Source organism: Ostrinia furnacalis, unplaced genomic scaffold (genome assembly GCF_004193835.3).
Source record: "Ostrinia furnacalis isolate ACB-3 unplaced genomic scaffold, ASM419383v2 OfSCF7340, whole genome shotgun sequence".
NCBI lineage: Eukaryota > Metazoa > Arthropoda > Insecta > Lepidoptera > Crambidae > Ostrinia > Ostrinia furnacalis.
Window position 1 is genome coordinate 614,264 of NW_021137579.1, and position 20,118 is coordinate 634,381.

Here is a 20,118-nt window from a genome sequence, read left to right on the forward strand (position 1 = left end):
ACAAAATACAAAAAGAAATGAGATCCCATCAAAAACAATACTTGTCAAAAAAACCAAGTCTCGCAACTCAGTTGTTCTACGGTAAAAAGTTGTGAGATCCATGTAATACCAAGTCCAGGCCAGGAAATCTTTAACGTTTTACATAAATATATTGACTTGGCCATCGCATGAAAACACGTGTAAATTAAATTATTTAGTGCGATGGCCAAGTCAATAATTTATGTAAAACGTTAAAGATTTCCTGGCCTGGACTTGGTATTACATGGATCTCACAACTTTTTACCGTAGAACAACTGAGTTGCGAGACTTGGTTTTTTTGACAAGTATTGTTTTTGATGGGATTTATTTATTTTCACCAACTTAAACTATCTTTACAGGTCAATAACCTAATGCGATAGCATAAATTATTTTGTAAGCAGGTACACTGTATCTACTTACACTAACTACTTATAACTAACAATAAAAACTGCGGCTCTTACGAATTCACTCAGAGAACAATTAAACAGAGAACAATTATGATGATAATAACATATAACTGAATTCAATTACGAATTTTTTGTTACAGGAAAACTGTTCCTACTCATTATGGGTGACAGCATTCGATGGGTTTATACCTCAACGGACAGAAGTGTTAGCAACAATAACTAACAGTTTGGGCCAGAGACCGATACCCCATCCACCTCCGTACCTGCCGTTTCCTGGCACATCGCACCAGTTTCCTGGCCTGGAACTGCCATCACTGCCACCGCCACCAAAGTACCCTACAACTACGCAAAGCACAACCAAAGCAACGGAGAAAATTATAGAAGTACCGACAACTGTACCTGATACAACAACAGTCACAACTAATAGTCCACCTAAAAGAACAGACAACGTCACTGAGAAGTTCACGAAGTTAGACAACGAAGGACACAGCACTGGTAATATATCTGAACCAAGTGATGAACAGCCACTAGGAAACGATGTACCGTTAGCAGTCATACCTGTTATCGCGATCGGAGGCCTTGTGGTCATTGTGGTTGCTGTCATAGTTTTTGTGTGGAGAAAGAACAATTCCACCAAAACAAAATCGAAAAAAGATGACATGGTAAGTTGGAATGTAAAATATTTTTTACTTGATTTCGGCCATCATTAAACTGTTTTTTAGTGTTTCAAAGAATAGAGAAACGTTCGTCATGCATGATTTGAGTAACGATACAATCCCAGCTATTGATTCGTGACTTAGTAAAAGCGTTTTAAAAATTGCATTCGAAAGTTTTATTTATTCTTAGAATCGTTAAATTTTAATGTTGTAAAGATAATTACTTTTTAGTTCATCCATGTGTGTTCAGGCGTAACTCTGGCTAGACTAACATTATACCGTTACTGACTAGAGTTTGAACGCTTTAAGAGCGTTTACGTCTAGCGTGGCAAGTCAAGTTNTGCCAAACGGCGTAAACGCTCTTAATCAGTAAAAGAAAACAAATCGATGAGCAAATTCCACACCAAAGCAGCGCTTCCTGAAGTTCAGAAAAAAAAAATTGTTCAACATTCAAACTTGCGTTTCCTATAAAAATAGTTGAATAATGGACTATAGTTCGCGGAGTTTCTACTGTCATGAAACTACTGAACTCTTTAACAGCCTATAATTAACTAATCTCTGTCGTCCACAGAGCAAAGATTCGAGCGGTATAGTCCTCCAAGATTCTTCGATAAACTTGTGGAACCGACCGCGGACTTACTCGAATAGATACGAGTCTTGGGACAACAATCACTTGCAGGTCAGTTTTGGCCTGGATACTTCTTCAAATGCTTATCATTCAATGTCTCAGAGTTATAAATTGATAACTTTAAGTAAGAGTAATTCATTGATCTTAGCAAATATTTGTACGAGTAATTTATTTAATTGCATATTTATTTAAATTTTTGTATTTAATTTCTAATTTTGAATTCGAAATTATCATTATTTCGCATTTTACCGTATTTACGAGTATGTATTTGCTTCTCATTAATTTAAAATAACATTTTATCACGAAACCGCAATATTTCATATTACATTTCTTTGGGGATTATACTGTTTTTATTTGCTTCATAAATGACCATAGGTACCTATTCTATTTCATGACAACTAACTTATACGTATATCATCAAAATAATTTTATTATGCTTACGGACTTTAATTTAAAGAATTTCATCATCAGAAAACCTCATCAGTATTGTTTTGGATTTACAGCATTCCGAAGAAACTACGATCACCAAAGAGGAGCCTCCAGATGAGTGGGAATTCCCGCGACATCGCCTGAGAGTGTTCAATATCATTGGAGAAGGTGCCTTTGGTCAGGTGTTCAGAGCTCAGGCTATAGATATTGATGGTGAGTTATCAGATTCGCTTATTTATTAGTAGTTTTGTAATTTAGATCTTCTTCTTCTTATTCGTTAAGAAGCCACGATAGTCGAACGGTGAAGAAGGGGTCGGACTCGCCGACTCGTGATCCGGGGAACGCGGGTTCGGTCCCCGCCGCCGCTCGACTATTGTGGTGAGCTCACTCGTGATACAAGCATATTTAGCTAAGTACGAGGAGCTAACTCGAGTATTTTGTATAATTTAACAAATTACTAATAATCTTAAAAAAAATTGACATAAGATGCCACATCAGTTTGGATGTTGTCTGCATTTAGTTTATTTAGAAAACTTCAATTTAATCAATCCATTCTACGTCCAGCTTCACTGAAACTTGATCTCTTGAGTCCTGATCTTACAAAATTACTTACAAATGTCCAATATCATTAGGTCCGTTGAGTAAATGTAGCAGTTTAACTGTCTGCGAAGTTAGGTATTTACGAGTTAAGTCTGGCTGAGACATCTGTGGTACTATCCTATGTTTACTTTCGCTAGATCCTAACGGCTGATTATACCATCGTCGGATAACTTTTAAATGAAGCATAGTCTTGTCATTTTGACATATTTCCTATACTGAAACTGTCAATGTGCCAAACTTATTCTTCAGTTAAAAGTTAACCGACGATGGTAAAATCAGCCCTTAATGATTTAGGCTGGATTGCACCATCATCATACTTTAACTTTGTCAAACGTCAAAAATCTGTCAAACTCCTAAAAAATACCGGTTATCGTTACAGTTACGATCAAAATTAGGTGGTGTAACTGAGCCTTAAGAAAAGAGTATGGATGCCAGTAATTGTTACAAAAATTCTAGTTCATGTTTTTTAATTGTATTGTAAAATGTGGGGATGATTATTATTTCATTCGTTTTAGCCAAATGACGTCCATTGCTGGACAAAGACTTCTCCCAATAATGATTATGATATACCTACTTGTTGCTCGTAGTCTAATTCACGAAAATAATTAGTACTCTTTTCTCGGGTACCCGTTATCAAAATTTCAGGCATTGCAAAACAGGTATACGAGTAATAGTTAAATAGTTATGCTTTTAACGAAAGCTTTCATATTAATAGGTAGGTGGTATACAGGATGGAATTTTGTAATGCCACCTGGAGGGAAAGTACTCTTAATATTGTAGATAGAAAAAAATTCTCAAAGAAAACATTCCTTTATTTTTGAAAAGAAATAGAACTGCATTCAAAGATTTCCGAAAATTTGCTTGCCACACCTGGGAATCGAACCAACTAAAATCGGTTAATAATTACACCCTGTATTTTTATTACATCCATCGTTAGGGTTAAGTATAAGGATAAAATCTCTAACAAACTTGATAAATCAAATAAAAGGAAAACCATGAAATCTTACATTATTTTAATTATGCACAGAAAAATGTATGGTATGGTAGTGAATTTTCGAAAAAATTTCGAAAATCTTTGAATGCAGTTCTCTTTCTTATAAAAAATAAAGGAATGTTTTCTTTGAGAAAAATTGTCTATCTACAATATTAAGAGTACTTCCCCTCCAGGTGGCATTACAAAATTCCACCCTGTATTTACCAAGAAAAAGTTACTTCCTCATCTTTTACCTATTATTAAAAACGCAAAAGTTTGAAAAAAAATTGATGAGCGAAGCCGCGGGCAAAAGCTAGTCAAAATAAAAAGGAATAGTAGTCTCAACCTCAAGACTTTTATTTAGAAGTTCAAGATTGGTTGTAAAACTAATAGTGTTAATTATTTTTTGCTAATAAATTAGCTTATTATGCTGGTATTCTTTTACTTTATGATTTTTTTAATAAAAATACTTTGTGATAAGTGGCATGGTTGCTAGGCTAATTTTATCTGGAAAACGGCTAGACTTGGAGGAATTTTTCCTGACAATTAATTAAGTTATTCTAGAATACCAAAAAGTCTGGCTAGTAACATTTCTAAAAATAACTCCGTGTTCTTTTCATTATTAACAATCATCTCGGGTCTGAGAAAGAAGAATATTTCTTAGGCAATCAAGCCACCGGAATTAACTAAAGATAAACTTAGTCAATTTCTAGCCAGACGTATAAAAAAAGATGGTTAACAGTCCAGTCCACGCCCTGCTAAATTTAGCGTTGTTTCTTCTGTTACCACTAATCAACTAGGTAATGAAAGGTCATCTTCATTTTGACGAAAATTACTTGGGAATTTCTTCAACTTAGTAGGTCTTAGGGTCATTTTCAGGAAATTAGGCAAAAGCAAAATAGTCCTTACGAGGGTCATCTTAAGATATTCCTGTGTTAGGAGGTAATTAGTCGCAGATGCTTTTGTTCCGAGTTCAGAGGTCCTAAGAGCTGTTTTTATTATAATATCTACTAGCTTTTGCCCGCGGCTTCACCCGCGTGAAATTTATTTTGTCACAGATCGTCATAAATTATAGCCTACATGTTATTCTGGAAGTTTCATCAAAATTCGTTCAGTACTTTTTGCGTGAAAGAGTAACAAACATGTTGACATCCAGACATCCATACAAACTTTCGCATTTATAATATTAGTAGGATTAGTAGGATAGTCAACAGCACATCCATACAATTTGTTCTAAAATAGCACCTAAACCAACTACATAAAAGTCCACAATGCTTACATGATGAGCTGTCCTCTGCATGAGTACGTACAAAATAATGAACAGTTCGCCGTGCCTATTTTTTGCGCACCATTTTCCGCTACTTTTAATCCTCAAGCCCTGATGAGAAAATTCGTTTGACCGAAATTCGTAAGTAGCCTTTTGAGGGTTCGCTGCACAATGTAGTGGATAGTAAACGGAATTGCATAATGCCATATACCAGTATACAGGGTGGAAACGATAATTAAGTGATCTCACTCGATTATTTCTAAACTATACAAGACTAGCGGCCGCCCGCGACTTCGTACGCGTGAATCCCGTTTTTCCCGCTAATTCCCGTTCCCGTGGGAATTTCGGAAATTCCTTTCTTAGTGCACCTCTACGGTACCTAAGCTACGTTCCTTCCAAATTTCAAGTGCCTACGTTTAGCCGTTTAGGCTGTGCGTTGATCTGTCAGTCAGTCAGTCAGTTTCTCCTTTTATATATTTAGATATCGAAAAACTGGTTACTGATCCTGAAAGTGATTTACGAGCTCTATCGTTAGTTTGCTTGCAATTCCGGAGGAGCATTTTTTTTAGCTCTAGGTAAGGGAAGACTAAAAAGTTTTCCTTATTGAATTTGTATGGAACCAGCATTTGCACGCGAGCTCACTCTCAATTGGCCGGGTTTCTACCTAAAAAGTTTACCTATATGGCGCTTCCTAAGGCCACATTAAAGACAAAAGGCTTGCTTAAATCATAGGCGTGACAAAATAAAGCCACATAACAACAATATGTGGCTACTCGTACGCGTCATCTGGCATTCTGTTCCGCTATTATGTGCGCAGTTAAGGAACACTAACACAACCCAAATCATAATAAAACTGGATCACAGTGAGGTGTATACACCCTCCGGTTAATATCACGTTGACCGAAATACTTGCGTGAAATGTCGCCGCCTGAAAATGTCTTGAGACAAAGAAAATGCGTAGAAGACGTTTTGCTTACTAATCTAACCCTAGGAAATGCCAACTCCTTTAAACGAGAAGCTTACTTTTAAAGTATCAACGAATCGAGACACAATAGAAATCCATTTTCATGCGACTGCTTAAGATTTGATGAGTTTAAAAGTCATAATATTTGGAAATGTTTGACTAGATTCCGTAATGCCTCTGTGTACTTTGCTCATCGGTATTTAGAAGTGGATATTGAATAACGTTAAACATTATGTATCTCCTTCTACGTTATAACCTACACATATTTCAACATGCAAGAAAATTTACACATAAAAATATTACGTTGCTCCTTCCAAATCGTGTATTCAATAATCGTATACAAAATTCTTGCTATTGTGTAAAAACAATCCATAATACTTCCGAACTTTAGGGAAATCTTTTTCTCACACAAAATTTTCCTTGACGAACCAAATATTTGTACGCAATTTTAATGTTTTCCTCAATGTCTATATTAAAGTGAATAAATTATGAATCTAATACAATTTAAACTTTAATTAATAAATGAAGCTAAGAATGGACATTACTATAAAAAATATTATAGTTAGGTTTACTCTATAATTATGTTATTAACTAATAAAAATTACCCACGCAATTTGTAATTATTAGCTAACAAATTAATTTATTATGGTCTAGATAATTTGGCTCTAGTTAGTGCTTTATATATTTCCAAATGGATTTCGGCAAAATACTAACTAAATATAGGCTGGTATTCAGGATCTGAAATCTAGAATATTTTAAATCAAATTTATCCGATGAATTAGGAACATTCAATTCTATAAATGTGATTAATAAGAAAATTCTACTTTTAAAGGTCAGCCGTAGCAGGATTATCTCACGTTCCTCATTTTATTCAATTTTGATCTTTAAATAGTTAATGTTATAAGTATCATAATTGATTTCAGGGAAAAAAGGTGAACAAATCGTCGCTGTGAAGACGCTCAAAGAAAACGCGTCAGAGAAAGAGAAGACCGATCTATTACAGGAGTTGATCGTGATGAAGAATCTAGGAACGCATCCAAATGTGGTCAGACTTATTGGGTGCTGCACGGAAAAGGTGAGATTTGTATTTCAAACTGATAATTTATTCAAAAAAGTTGTTTTCGGAAACGAGCTTTTACGTGTTTCGGTATACTTTTAGCCCTACCATTGATTTTAGATTAGAATAAGTGGGCTAGTATTGAGAAGAAGCAACGCTAGCAACTCTATCACCTTACTCCCTTTTACAATAATTTAGCCTTATTTTACTATGTTACTCGTACTATGATTCAATGCCTAAAGGTCCATCTCGTGTCTTCTCCCGTCTCGGAATACTTATTGCATGACCAACCACCTCAAGAACATAGCTGACGGTGGCTTGTGGCCTTTTTCTTCTTCTCAGTTATTACACTCTAGGGGGTCCTGCACAGAATCCTTAAAATTGACATATTTTTAAATCACGAGTGCTCTGCGATTAGTGACTTAAATACATCAAAGGAACTTGTGTAGGGTAGCCCAATCCTTGATCTAGGTCGCCGCCTTTTCGAAATTTTGAATAAATACGTAAAATGGTCGTCGTCGGATATTGGTTGGAGGCAGACGTGTCGCTTGCCGCTCCTCAACTGCGAATTTTAAGCTCACGCTATAATAGTCTCTCGGTGTTCTTATAACACGTATAAGATTCACGCGCGCGCGCAAGTGCTATCTTTCTTTAACTAAATCCGCTCGGGGAAGTCCGTGCGTGCTTTCGTNCAGAATGGTCGAGATCGGCAGAGTTGTGATTTGCTGTGAGTGAATTTTACTCGCATAACGATATCTCGCCATCTTTCCTCTTTGGTCAACTTAGTGATCTCGTGCAGAGGACAACTAAAATGGACTTGATCTGGTCTGTCCATCGCATTAGCGAACGTCCGTACTTGACTGTATTAAATGATATATATTGCTAGAATAAGCCTTTTTTATGAAATTTTATTCCAGTATAAAATAACTTTTGCAGACCCGTCATAACTAATCCCTTGACCCTATTAGCGCTATCTTTCCAGGCCCGTACGTTATATAATCTTTTAATTGTCGAGTACGAATATTTTATACCCGAATGGGCGGATGCCCTTGACTTCGCTTACGTAAAGTTAAAAGTTTTGATCCCAAAACCTAAACCTATACTTTTGAGTAGATAGTTTTTAATATCGGGATTACAAACTAACTTTACTCCCCTTTCCCTTAGTTTTATTCACTCGAATAGGACCTCAATGTTACGGCGAGTCAATTAATCAATTGGTATGATGACAGGGTTTCCCATTCGTGTTCGGGCACTTGCGGTGACTACGGTAAGGCCACAAAGACCACCATAAACTACGTAATGTGAAGTTTTCTTGTGGCCTGACGTGGCCATTGGAAACTTTGTAGACGTCATAATAAATTGTGATAGCCACCATTACCTAAAGCGAGGCAGTTAGTTCGTCCCATTGAAAGACTCATAAAGGTAGCAGAAATGCGCTGAATGCAGGCCGCAACCAACCGGGCAATGTAGAATATAGTGCATTTTTGTGGCTAGTATGTGTGGCTGAAATGATGATGATGAAAATACTAAAAATTCCTGTATTTTAAGTTGCGGAATTTGCGGCATTACTTGTAGTTTGGACTCAACCATTTGACACCTTGCGTCTTAATATTGTGATGGTGACTAGTAACCTAAAGTGATTGAGTCATTTGGTCGCATTCTAAGACTAAAATTCCTATTTTTCCAGGAGCCAACCCTAGTGATAATGGAGTTCGTGAGCATAGGCAAGCTGCAGCAGTTCCTAAGAGACTCCAGAGCGGAACGGCATTACGGGAACACGCATGGAAGTCAGTTCCTCACATCTAGGGACCTGACGCACTTCGCGTTCCAAGTTGCTAGAGGGATGGAGTTCCTAAGTTCAAAAGGGGTGAGTAGAAAAATGCGATTATAAGAGTAATAGATAGAAAAATACAGTGATCAAACGATCACATCAATGCGTCTCGGAAAGTGTAGAGTAAACGAACTAAAGTCGCTAACATAGCCCGATGGATTAGCACGCTGAAGTGGCAGTGGGCAGGGCATATATTACGCAGAACTGACTGCCGATGGTGGAGCAAGGTTCTGGAATGGAGGCCGCGTACCGGAAAACGCAGCGTTAGACGTCCACCCACAAGGTGGACCGACGACATGATAAAGGTAGCAGGAAGGCGCTGGATGCAGGCCGCTACCAACCGTGCGATGTGGAAGTCATTGGGGGAGACCTATGTTCAGCAGTGGACTGAAATGATGATAATGATGATGAAGCGTAGTGTAGGATGTTCTTTATCTGGTGAAGTGAGGACTTGCGAAGAGTCGTTGGCAGAAGCTGGTAGCGAAACGCTGAAGACAGTAAAACGACATGTATAAGGGGAGTGTCTAGCTGTGCACTAACTATGGACATTATGACGATGGCACACCATAAAACACTAAGGCTGGGTTGCACCATCTTATTTTGATTTTAACAAACGTCAAAGCCCGGTTATTTATTAGAGAATAAATTTTATAATAATACATTAACTTAAAATGACTTAAAAACTAAAATTTAAAAATTACAAATGATAAAAACTATTTACAAAATAAAAAATACTTCACCCCCAGCGCCGCAGTCAGGAATGGTGCCCAAAAGGCTGGCAGCATTGCCACGTCAAATATCTGTAAAACTCCTTACAAAAAGCACCGGTTATCGTTAGTTACCATTAAAGTTAGGTGGTTCAAATCAGCCTAAGTAGAGCTTATTCACACATCGTAATGTATATGAAATATCTCTGATTCAAGAGTCTCACTATCTCACCGCTAATTCACAGTGGCGTTAATAATAGATTAATGAATAGGCAGATAACACTGGGTTCGCAAAAACTTTCGACGGTGAATTAGAGCACAAAGTCAAACAAGGTCAAACAGGATACTTAGCATCATTAGTTGCCTTATCCCGGAAATGAAAGACCAATAAAACAACTTTTTTCTTTTTCCTCTCTTCAAACTGCAATATCCGGGAAGTTCTCTGTATTTCTTTTCTAATCTGTCTATAACACCATGTATTTTAGCATGTACAGTTGAAAGCATAACAAACTATTTACAGCCACATAATATGCCACGATGTTTACCTTGGTGTGTCGCAAACTATAAGAGCCATAGTACACGATGCGTTGAGGAGCTGCAAAATTTGTTGCTGATGCTGAAAAATTTCGCCTTAACGCGCGACCGGCGTCATACCGCTCATGTGCCCGCCACAGATATCTCTATGTACGACGACGCAGCGACACCGTTCCGGTATCGCACCGTCGCCGCAACGCATCGTGCGTGTGCTTTGGCTCTAAGTGGAGGCATTTCCCCGTACCACTATTATAACATCACGTGCGTGATATATTATTATGGTGATAAGTCGACAATATATTCAGGTTCTCAACGGTATTTAATTATTATGGGGGTCATTAGATATTCACAACTTAATTATCTTGTCACCTTTGAAACGTCTATGATACTAACTTCCTGCTATCAAAGGAATAATCTTACTTATATTATAAATGCGAAAGTTTGTGTGGATGTTTGTTACTCTTTCGCGCAAAAATTACTGAACGGATTTTGATGAAACTTTACAGTATAATTGTTTATAACCTAGAATAACATATAGGCTATAGTTTAACGATCTGTGACATGAGAAGTGAATTTCACGCGGGTGAGCGCAAGCTAGTTACATAATAATTTAGCAGGGGTGATTCCATAATGTACATACATAACAAAAAGAATAGGTAGTGATGCTTACGAGTATTTACCTGATAGTTAACGCCCGTATTCACAAACGATGCTTGCTTAAGTGAAGCAGCAAATCGAATCCATAGTGTTGAATAGAGCTCCTCTGTAACTGGTCCGTGAGTGACCCTGTGCGTCCACTCGCACTGTCAAACCTCATAGTAATGTTTGTGAATACGGGTGTGAATCATTTTCATAAATAGTCAAGATTTTTGACTTTCTGTTTTTAAAGACCGAAAATTTCTTTCATTTCCAGATAATCCACAGGGATTTAGCAGCAAGAAACGTGCTCATAACCGAAGAGAGAACGTGTAAGGTTGCAGACTTCGGACTCGCGAGAGACGTCGGAGGTACACACGTGTATGAAAGAAAGAGCGATGGACGTCTACCCATAAGGTAAAGTGAAAAAAAAAACTAGTGTAGTTGTAGTGTAGTTGTTGTAATGATGGTTTTCGCGTGTGAAAAATCCGCCAAATGGCAATACGTAGACGCGAGGTCCAAATGCTGCATGATTTATTATTTTTGACATGACATTGACAGATAAAATATTATTATGTCAAAATCCACCAATCACGTAGCAGTCAGACCCCACATCCACGTCCCGACATCTAGCGGATCTTTCATCGTCGAATGCGAGTGAGCTTTACATGTTTATTTTTCAAGTTTTGATTGACATTACAATATCGTTGTGCATGTGCATTGTGCATGTACCTACACGTACACAAACAAAGCTCATTCACTTTCGTGAGTTGCAAGAACTATAAGCATTAACACTTTATTGGCCCAAAGCAGTGGTAGAGTTTAAATGTACCTATACTGAGACGTGACTGAGGACGTGACAAAGGAAGCAGTAGCTGTGTTAAAATGTATACTAGGACGTGTCAAAGCGGTTCTTAGCGTATTTGCAGAAATTATAATAAAGTTGACTCTAGGCCTATGCGCAGACCATCGATTTTTCGTCGGCCGATAGTTTAGTCGGACAGTTGATCAGTATTTGCATCTATGGAAGTGCGCACATACACCGATTCAATTGGGCCGATTCTTCATACAATTTAAAATCAGGCACAACTATCGGTCAACTAAAAATCGGTGGTCTGCGCCCAGTCCTAAGGTCATACCAGACATATTATATCAACTCGGAAAGGGATCAACATCGTATCGCCTTTCGCGAGCTGTCATCACAACGCACACTTATCCGCATCGCACGTTACGGATAAGTGTGCGTTGAAGTATGGAGTTTCATACAAAGAATACTGACCGCCTCGAGATGACACGGTCACGATCCCTTTCCGGGTTGATAAATGTGCTACGGCCTTTAAGACTCGGTTTTTGTGGAACTCGTTTTACTCTTCTCTTATAGCATGGTACTTAAAGCTTATTAATTACTGATATTATAACTAATTAACTGACTTGCCAATAGAGCTGTTCATGGGTTTAAGACAATACTGACAATAAACCCAAACAATTCACAAAGTACACTCTACACAGTGTCAATTTCATCGAACGTCAGTTAATCTGGTTATGCAAAGCAACGCCGACTAGATCAACCGTTTGCTAGATCCTGGATGCTGATTGATCTGGTTAACTGTCTCGGATGTCGGCATTCTATATGAGTGCCCCAGCTAACAGGGACGATTGTGGAGGCCTTGAGATCCTCATTGCGATGGATTGACCTAATAATCCATGTCTCAGATGGCTTCATACGACCTATGCGGTCTAGTGGTAAGATCACCTATTTTGGACTCAGAGAATACGAGTTCGATTGCCAGTGAGGGCAAAATTCTCTGCTCGATTTGGTTAATGGTAGAGCTTGTTGTGAAAAATCATGTATAATGTATATCTTAGATGCCTTCATAAAGACCTATGTGGACTAGGTAAGCTTTGGAAACAGAAATCATGGGTTTGATTCACAGTGGGGACAAAATTTTTGTAGGGCTAGCTACTACCACCATTCTCCGTCCTCCTGGTGGCTACTACCACCATCTAACTTATGTCTACCACCACAATAACAATTTTATGTACGCAGCCGGATATAAATAGAACAACTCCAGCCAACCTAAACATTATTGATCGGTGAAGTAAGTCTATAATAGAATTTTACCTTAATATTATTCGCAGAAATACAACTTAGTTTGACTTGAAGTAACATTAATTGATAAACTAGCAGTTGACTTAACTATAACAAAACAACACCAATTACAATTTTATAGCTTTGGGCAATTGTTTGACAAATTAAATATTGTAGTGATTATGAAGTTACAGAAATGGAAAATATTCACTTCGACTAATCTCAAAAATAGTTTAGAGCTTAAGTTTTCATTTGTTTGGAAAGTTGTTAAACCTTAAAGCTCTGTAAGCTTCATTTGCGGTGAGAGTTAATGCCACTTGTGCCCACAAGAACTTAAAATGCCTTTTTAAATACTCACAAGTATTTTGAAAAAACGATTTGCATATCCATTTAGTGTGGGCGCGCACTGGGCGATTAGACGCCTGTTCTTGTCAATTTCATATATTAGCTTGTGGTCGCGACTCTGCGACTCTGACGCCAAGTGTGCGAAGCTTTGAACAATGTCAGCTGCAGCCTGTCGTCGCGTCTAATTCGTCGAGCTGTCGCTGTCACGTGTCGTCTAGTGTGCGCCGACACTAAATGGATAGAGAAAATTGCATTTTCAAAATACTTGTGAGTATTAAAAAAAACCTTCTCACAAGTTTTTATGGGCACAAGTGGCATTAAACTCTTACCACAAATGAAGCTTACAGAGCTTTAAGGTTTAACGACTCTCCAAACAAATGAAAACTTAACAAGAGTAGTCTGCCAATGTAGAGTCTTTAAAACATGTAGGGGCTTAAGATTGAGACACAAAAATCCGTTGTCTGCCAGTTCACTGTCTATTTTATTTTTCTGGAAAACAGCAAAACCTCTTTTATCTGGCTGTTTAATATTGCAGACTGTACTGCTCAGATTTAAAACGTTCAAAATGTCTTTTATCTCCTTAGCAAAAGACATGTTTAAGATTCTCAGATGTTGTTATGTAAAATACAGTTTACTGTATGCTCTTTCAGGATGTACAGTCGACTGAAATTAATTTGCCAAACAGCTGGTCGGGACTTGATTCCGCCTCGCTACTGGGAATACTTAACTTTCTTGAGTCAAGCTAAGTTTACCAACTTCCAACTTATCAAGGGACAGCTGCAGTCTGCATACATGAGCAGTTTTGCCAGTTCTATTTTTACATTTCTATAATATGGGTACGATTGAGATAAGATTTTATGAGCATTGGACAAGATTTAATCGAAAGGAGATGGCTTAAGGTAGCCTTTCGAACTAAGCGTCACTTACTCGCTTCGAAAGGCTACCTTTAAGACCAAAGCTAAAGACGCTGCGTCTGTGACGCTTAGTTCGAAAGGCTACCCTTAAGTTACCCTACCCTAGTTTCACCAAACAAAATGAACATGAGAGGCATAAAATACTTATGTCGTAGACATTCATAGATACATTTTCCTCTAGTAACCCAGTTGTTTCAACTCGTTTAATGGCCTGATTGAAATCGATGGGTGCCGGGAATAAAGCCACAATCGACAAAACACAATTTTACAGGAGAAGAGATTTAGTGTCAATTTTGAATAATACGAGGCGTATCAAAACGGTTTGTATATCAAACGATGCGTTATTTTTTCTGGAGTAACATTTAATGTGCATAAGGTTATAGTGCTTAGAATATACTTTAAAAAAGGTAGAAATACATATTGCCGCTTCATACATTGAAAGTCGGTTCCGTAAGAGTCCATTGTGGTTTTATTCCGGTAAAAAGTGTGCAATTAATCAAACAGCAATAGTGTATTGCAGCCTCGGACGCTGATCTGAAGGATACAGTAATAGCCGTTTGCTTGTAGAAGACTTAATAAAAGTTTTAACATTGTATATGGCACGATTATTCCGGTCAACAAATTTTAAATGATGAATGGGAATAACGATTCAATATCCATAGTGCTTTTGGTAAATCAGGCAGTTTCAAAGATAAAATTCTGAAAAAAATTCAAAAGGTGTATAGGGACCCGCAGTTTACTAAAATCACTTAATCGGAAAACTGCTGCTATGGCTATTGCGGCTTTATTCCAGGCACCCATCGAAATGGTGAGAATTTTTAGGTAGCATAAACCGTCTGTAAAATTATAGTTTACTTTTTTTTCGCAAGAGTTGACTTAGCTAAATTTTATTTGAAGTGAAAACAACCATCAAAAACACCTTTAAAACATGAAAGTACCAACTAAAACCTAACGAAAGATACAAATATGAATCCAAGTTTGTTCTGCAGTCTACTTTAGAAAAATTCATAACTGGGACACGTCACGTTCAGTCTAGGCCTGGGCTATCTATAGTTTTTATTCCATTCCACGATTCCCTCACGTTGCTGCTATTCTAGGCAGGTCTGAGAAGTTTGATTAAGTTATTTTTAGGCTTCCCCTTATTCCGAAACTGTCTTTGTATTCCATGATGAAATTGAACTATTACATTGTAGTATTAGTATTAGATTTCTTGCGAATGGATACTAAAAATAGTTTTAGTTTTGGGAATTAGTAATAAAATTCCGATATTGTTCTATTTTAATAAAATAAATATTAATATAACATGATGAACGTCTTAGATGATATTTTTATAAAAACTTGTTTGTTTCTATATAATATGAAATCATTTTGCATTTGGGACAGATAAATTGCATTGTTATAAAACTACTCGCTACTATAATAATTTACACTCGTATACAATCAAATGTCTCTTTAGACATGCTACGAGTTACTTGATTATATAATTTTTTTATCGGATTAGTTTTAACATCAGCTACCATAGCATGCTCGAAAGGGCATTTCACGATAAATGCTGAGCGGGGGGGCCTGTTGGCACAGTTTTTACCTATACCTTTTTTTGTCACGAACCTTCTTAAATGTTTTGTATCAATAAACTATTTCTATCTTACTCTCTTCTATCTATCTACCAAACGATGGACAACTGACGTTAATGAGCTTCAATAGATACTAAAATCTAGTCCAATCACTTAGTTCTCGAAGAACAAGTACAGTCAGCATCAAATAGATCGTGACACTCAAAGTGGCCAAAAAGTTGACAACGCAACCTGATTCCAATTGTAACAAAGACGTGTTTCGAACCATTTGACGCTGATTGTACAACAAATAACTTAGCCTTGAACCTTTACAGATAAGGTTCAATTTATACGTCTTTTTTTTCAGATGGATGGCGCCCGAGTCTCTTTACGACGACATCTTCAGTGTAAAGTCTGATATATGGAGTTTCGGAGTGTTGCTTTGGGAGATCGTGACACTCGGCTCCACCCCTTACCCAGGCATGTCCGCTGGTGACGTCATGCGGAAGGTAACAAATGAATAAACATTTGGTTGAATAGATTAATCTTCTTCCTTTGTTTGGGTTGTAACAACTAAGGTTACAACCTTGGTGGCAAAGGACTTATCGTTATCGTTGCATGGAAACTTTGTTTTCAAACAATCAGGTTGATTAAATTTGTGTTATCCCATCTGAAAATCGAACCTAGAAACAAGACAACAGGGTCGTTTATGCATATTGAAGGCATGAAACTTGACGTTATTTAAAACAGTTATAATTCACGCCATGGGCAGTGGGTACCATTAAGTGGATGTAGTTTGGTGCCAAATAAACATTTTTTCTTTCTTTCTTTATTTCATTAGTGCTATCATAGATTTGTGAAAAATTAATAACAACAATCCGAATATTTTATTCAAGTACTCGAACGAACTATTTTTCTAGAGTCCTCTCTTTAAGAAATAGTCGAATGATCTTCATGGCCATTTACACCAAATCAGACACTGTATTAAGTTTGGGTTATAATACAAGTATTACGAAGTTAATTCCATTTTTATTTCAACAGGTACACAGCGGCTATCGTCTAGAAAAGCCAGAGCATTGTCGCCGCGAACTCTACAACATCATGTACTACTGCTGGGAGGCGAAGCCTACAGACCGTCCAGACTTTCCAGAAGTCGTGGCCATGTTGGAACGACTGCTATGCACTGAAACCGACTACATCGAGCTGGAAAGATTCCCCGACCATTCGTACTATAACGTGCAACATTTGGACGGAGAAAAACTTTAAATCTACAAGACATTGTGATTTTGACTTTAATGGGTACAGATGCGTCTGCTATGGGTACAGATGCGTCTTTTATGGGTACAGATGCGTATGGGCAGTGAAGTTGTAACCGTCCACTTAAAATAGTGAGCCATTGCTAAAACGAAACCAAAACTGCAAGTTGAAGCCCAAATAAAAAATGTAAATAAAAGGGCAATTTCGTAAAACAGTTTTATTTAAGTTTAGTTAAGACAATAATTGAAAAACGATCATGCTTTTCGAAAAAAATACGTAAAATGTTTCTCTTTAAAAGTAACTAATGATTTCACTGGTATGATTTTGCATAAATTACAAAATATATAAAAAAAACACCATAATTAATCAATAAAGCAAGCTGTTTCTCAACATAGTTTCTACAGTTGAGGTACTTGCCGGTCCTTATTGGTCCCAATAACCCTGTCATAATTTTTCTACGATTCAAAATTATCAGATCTCGCTATGGTCATTTGCATCAAGCTATGCATATTAAATAAAAAAGGTAAAATAAAACTGAGATTAATTTAGGGTATGGCAATACTTTTAGCATAAGTTTTACTCGTGTAGTTAAGAACTAGTCTTTAGATAAATAAAAATGGAGTAATGCATAAGTAATGTTGTTATTGTAATCTAGAACCTGTACAGCATTAACAATATTGTATTAATGATAAGCACTTTCGTAATGAATAAATGTTTTGTTTAGTAAATATTTACTATCTTTCGTTCCTCTAAATTTAAGATTAGTCTCTTTTGAAAGCAGCCTTACATTGAGATAACTTACTTTTGACATAACGATTGCTAACAATAATTTCTATCAACAATGCAAAAGTTCCGAAAATATACCCAAGTGTTAAAGCCAAAAAGCCTCCTTGTAAATGCTGCAGAGTCAGTGCATCAATATCAGGCTTCTTTTGTTCAATAGAATGCAAAATTTTCGCTCTCTTTCTCTTGGTATAAGAATCAAAATAGCGTTTTATAACATCATTGACTCCAATTTGTTTCAATATTCCCAATGTGTCTGAAAACTCATTCATGAAAGGAAATCCTTTCATAGCGACCATCTCCATTGGTACTGTGAAGACATTCATCTCAAAAGGGTAGTACTTATAATTTCCAAAGCTATCACTGAGTTCTGGCATTTTCGCTGAGAGATGGGCCAGCTCCAGACGGCTGCAGAGTAGCGAGAAATTTCGATGAACAACCACGTCTATCATTGCTTTAGATATGTCGTCTACATCTATCCATTGTTCTCCAAGACGATAATCAAAAGGGTTGCTTGAATTATAAAACAAATCCTGCAACTCTTCAAACCCACCAAACTTTAACCCGCTCATAACCAATTCTTCAACAGTTTTTATCTGATATTCAAACGATGGGTTTCTTAGAACATCAATCAACTTAGTTTGGTAAGCTGTCAAGCATAGTATACAATGCAAATTAAAGAAAACGAAGAAAACTCTCAAACTTTCTTTGGTAGGCCGAAAATATGAACCGAATCCTAATGTACATATCCAAGTACTGATAAAACAGTGACCAAATGACTTGTTATATTTTGTATCATTACTCATTTGGCCTAGAATACTCCAAGAAAATGCACAAACAATGAAAGCGCATATTACAGAAATCCACACAACTTTCTGAAATATAATTATTAAGGCCAACCAACGTGGAGACGCATAGGCTTTTGGTACAACCCAAGTATATGAATCTGCTAAGTATGCTTCACTGCATGCAAAGTCTTCGTGGACATCAAAATCTGGAAATATTCCTCCCAATAAAACATTTCCTCTTCCCGTAATTAACTCTTTCAAAGCGCCGTCCCACTGTCCGTCTTCTCTTTCACCTCTAAACGCGTTGATAATCTCATAATTTGTTTTGAATTTAAATTTATTCGACATTTCTGTCATCAATAGCTTTTCAATATTAGGATCTTCATCATCTGAACTAACAAAGGGCTGCCTTTCTAGAGCAAGAACGTATAGAACACAACCCTCCATATTACTTGGAGTTTGATCCCCAAATGCATCTTTTTTGTATTTTACTTTACCTTCTTCACAAATGTTTTCTTTAATTAGTCTGTTTTTAGCTGTTTCATTCCTATAACCACAATACACAGGAGGATCATACGGTCTCCATCCATATACGAAAGCGTTTCTGATTTTATTAGCTTGAGGCACGATTACTACTATGTTAATAACATTATATCTGAATAAACAGGTAAGAATATTCTCAACAAAGTGAACGTTGGTTTCATCACTTGATGCATTGTTGAAAAGTAATACAATAAACTTAGCACTCGGGTCCCAACTACGCGACCTTATAAGTTTACCCATAAGGTGAGTGAAATCTTTGAAGTTGTCAACGATGATAATAAAGTATTCAGCAGGAGGCACCGCTTCAACGAAAACATCCGATTTATGTAGAGGATCTACATCTTCATCGTCTCCGCAAATTATCATTTCACTGTCAGGACTTGAAACTTGAACGGAATAGTGAATACTTTGGTGGATGTATTTCAAAATTTCTCCACGAATTCTTGCCACCGAACTGCTAACATCGTCTGTGTCTGCAAATACAAGGAGTCCAGAATTTTTGAAATTCTCTTCCATTAGCTGAATAATACAACCAGCGTAGTCATTGATGATTGTTGGGCCGAATGGATTTACCCTCGCTTTTGTTTCAAATATCAGCAAGAATAACAAAATTAACATTTTCAAACCGTGCAGTTTACTTAACTGATTGAACTGTGCCATCCTAATAAAGTCAAATGTTTGGAAAATGCATGGATGCCGTGACAAAACGCTTTTAATTTTAGATTATTGGCGTTTTATGTATCGGTACATAGATCTTCACTTTAAATTTAATTGTCGCATTAGCATTCATGCAAAATAGACTTCTATAAAACTTGGGTAAAAAACTGAATTATAAATTGTGGCTGTTTTAATTTTAAAAGCTAAGAAAATTATATTTTTTTTATTCTAAAATTAAAACTAACCTCTCGTTTTTAATTTGGCAGTAATATTATTCCTTGCAGAAATTTTCGTTCGAGTTTCAATCTCTTAATTATTTACTTTAGGATCTGAAGTTAGAGTACGTAAATAACTATTGGCTTATTTGAAAAGTTCACGAAAACTATTAAATTCATACCAATTACTGGAATTTTTGATAATTATTGACTCTGTACTGCCGAAAACCGAATAATTTATATCGACACATTAAATAGACAAAAAAA

The 20,118-nt window shown here is 36.8% G+C and overlaps 2 protein-coding genes across 3 annotated transcripts in view; one reads left to right on the top strand and one right to left on the bottom strand.

Moving 5' to 3' along the window:
* The window catches only part of Cad96Ca (tyrosine kinase receptor Cad96Ca), a 57,190-nt gene extending 39,714 nt beyond the window's left edge, over positions 1-17,476 (top strand). Inside the window, exons 4-11 of one of the 2 annotated variants that reach the window (XM_028319985.1) lie at positions 566-1,087; positions 1,653-1,760; positions 2,213-2,351; positions 6,866-7,017; positions 8,687-8,866; positions 10,985-11,124; positions 15,976-16,117; positions 16,650-17,476. In XM_028319985.1, the coding sequence (XP_028175786.1) occupies positions 566-1,087; positions 1,653-1,760; positions 2,213-2,351; positions 6,866-7,017; positions 8,687-8,866; positions 10,985-11,124; positions 15,976-16,117; positions 16,650-16,874 (1,608 nt within the window). In that variant the 3' untranslated portion in view covers positions 16,875-17,476. The remainder of the gene's footprint in view (positions 1-565; positions 1,088-1,652; positions 1,761-2,212; positions 2,352-6,865; positions 7,018-8,686; positions 8,867-10,984; positions 11,125-15,975; positions 16,118-16,649) is intronic. The other variant, XM_028319986.1, reaches the window with a different exon arrangement.
* Positions 17,453-19,789, bottom strand: LOC114364009 (uncharacterized). Its single transcript, XM_028319984.1, has one exon. The coding sequence runs from the start codon at positions 19,637-19,639 to the stop codon at positions 17,627-17,629; it is 2,013 nt and encodes a 670-aa protein (XP_028175785.1). The 5' UTR covers positions 19,640-19,789; the 3' UTR covers positions 17,453-17,626.
* Between the last annotated feature and the right edge of the window lie 329 nt (positions 19,790-20,118).

Bases quoted from the DNA above. Each gene is read 5' to 3' on its own strand.
- LOC114364009 (XM_028319984.1), bottom strand. From the start codon at position 19,639: ATGGCACAGTTCAATCAGTTAAGTAAACTGCACGGTTTGAAAATGTTA.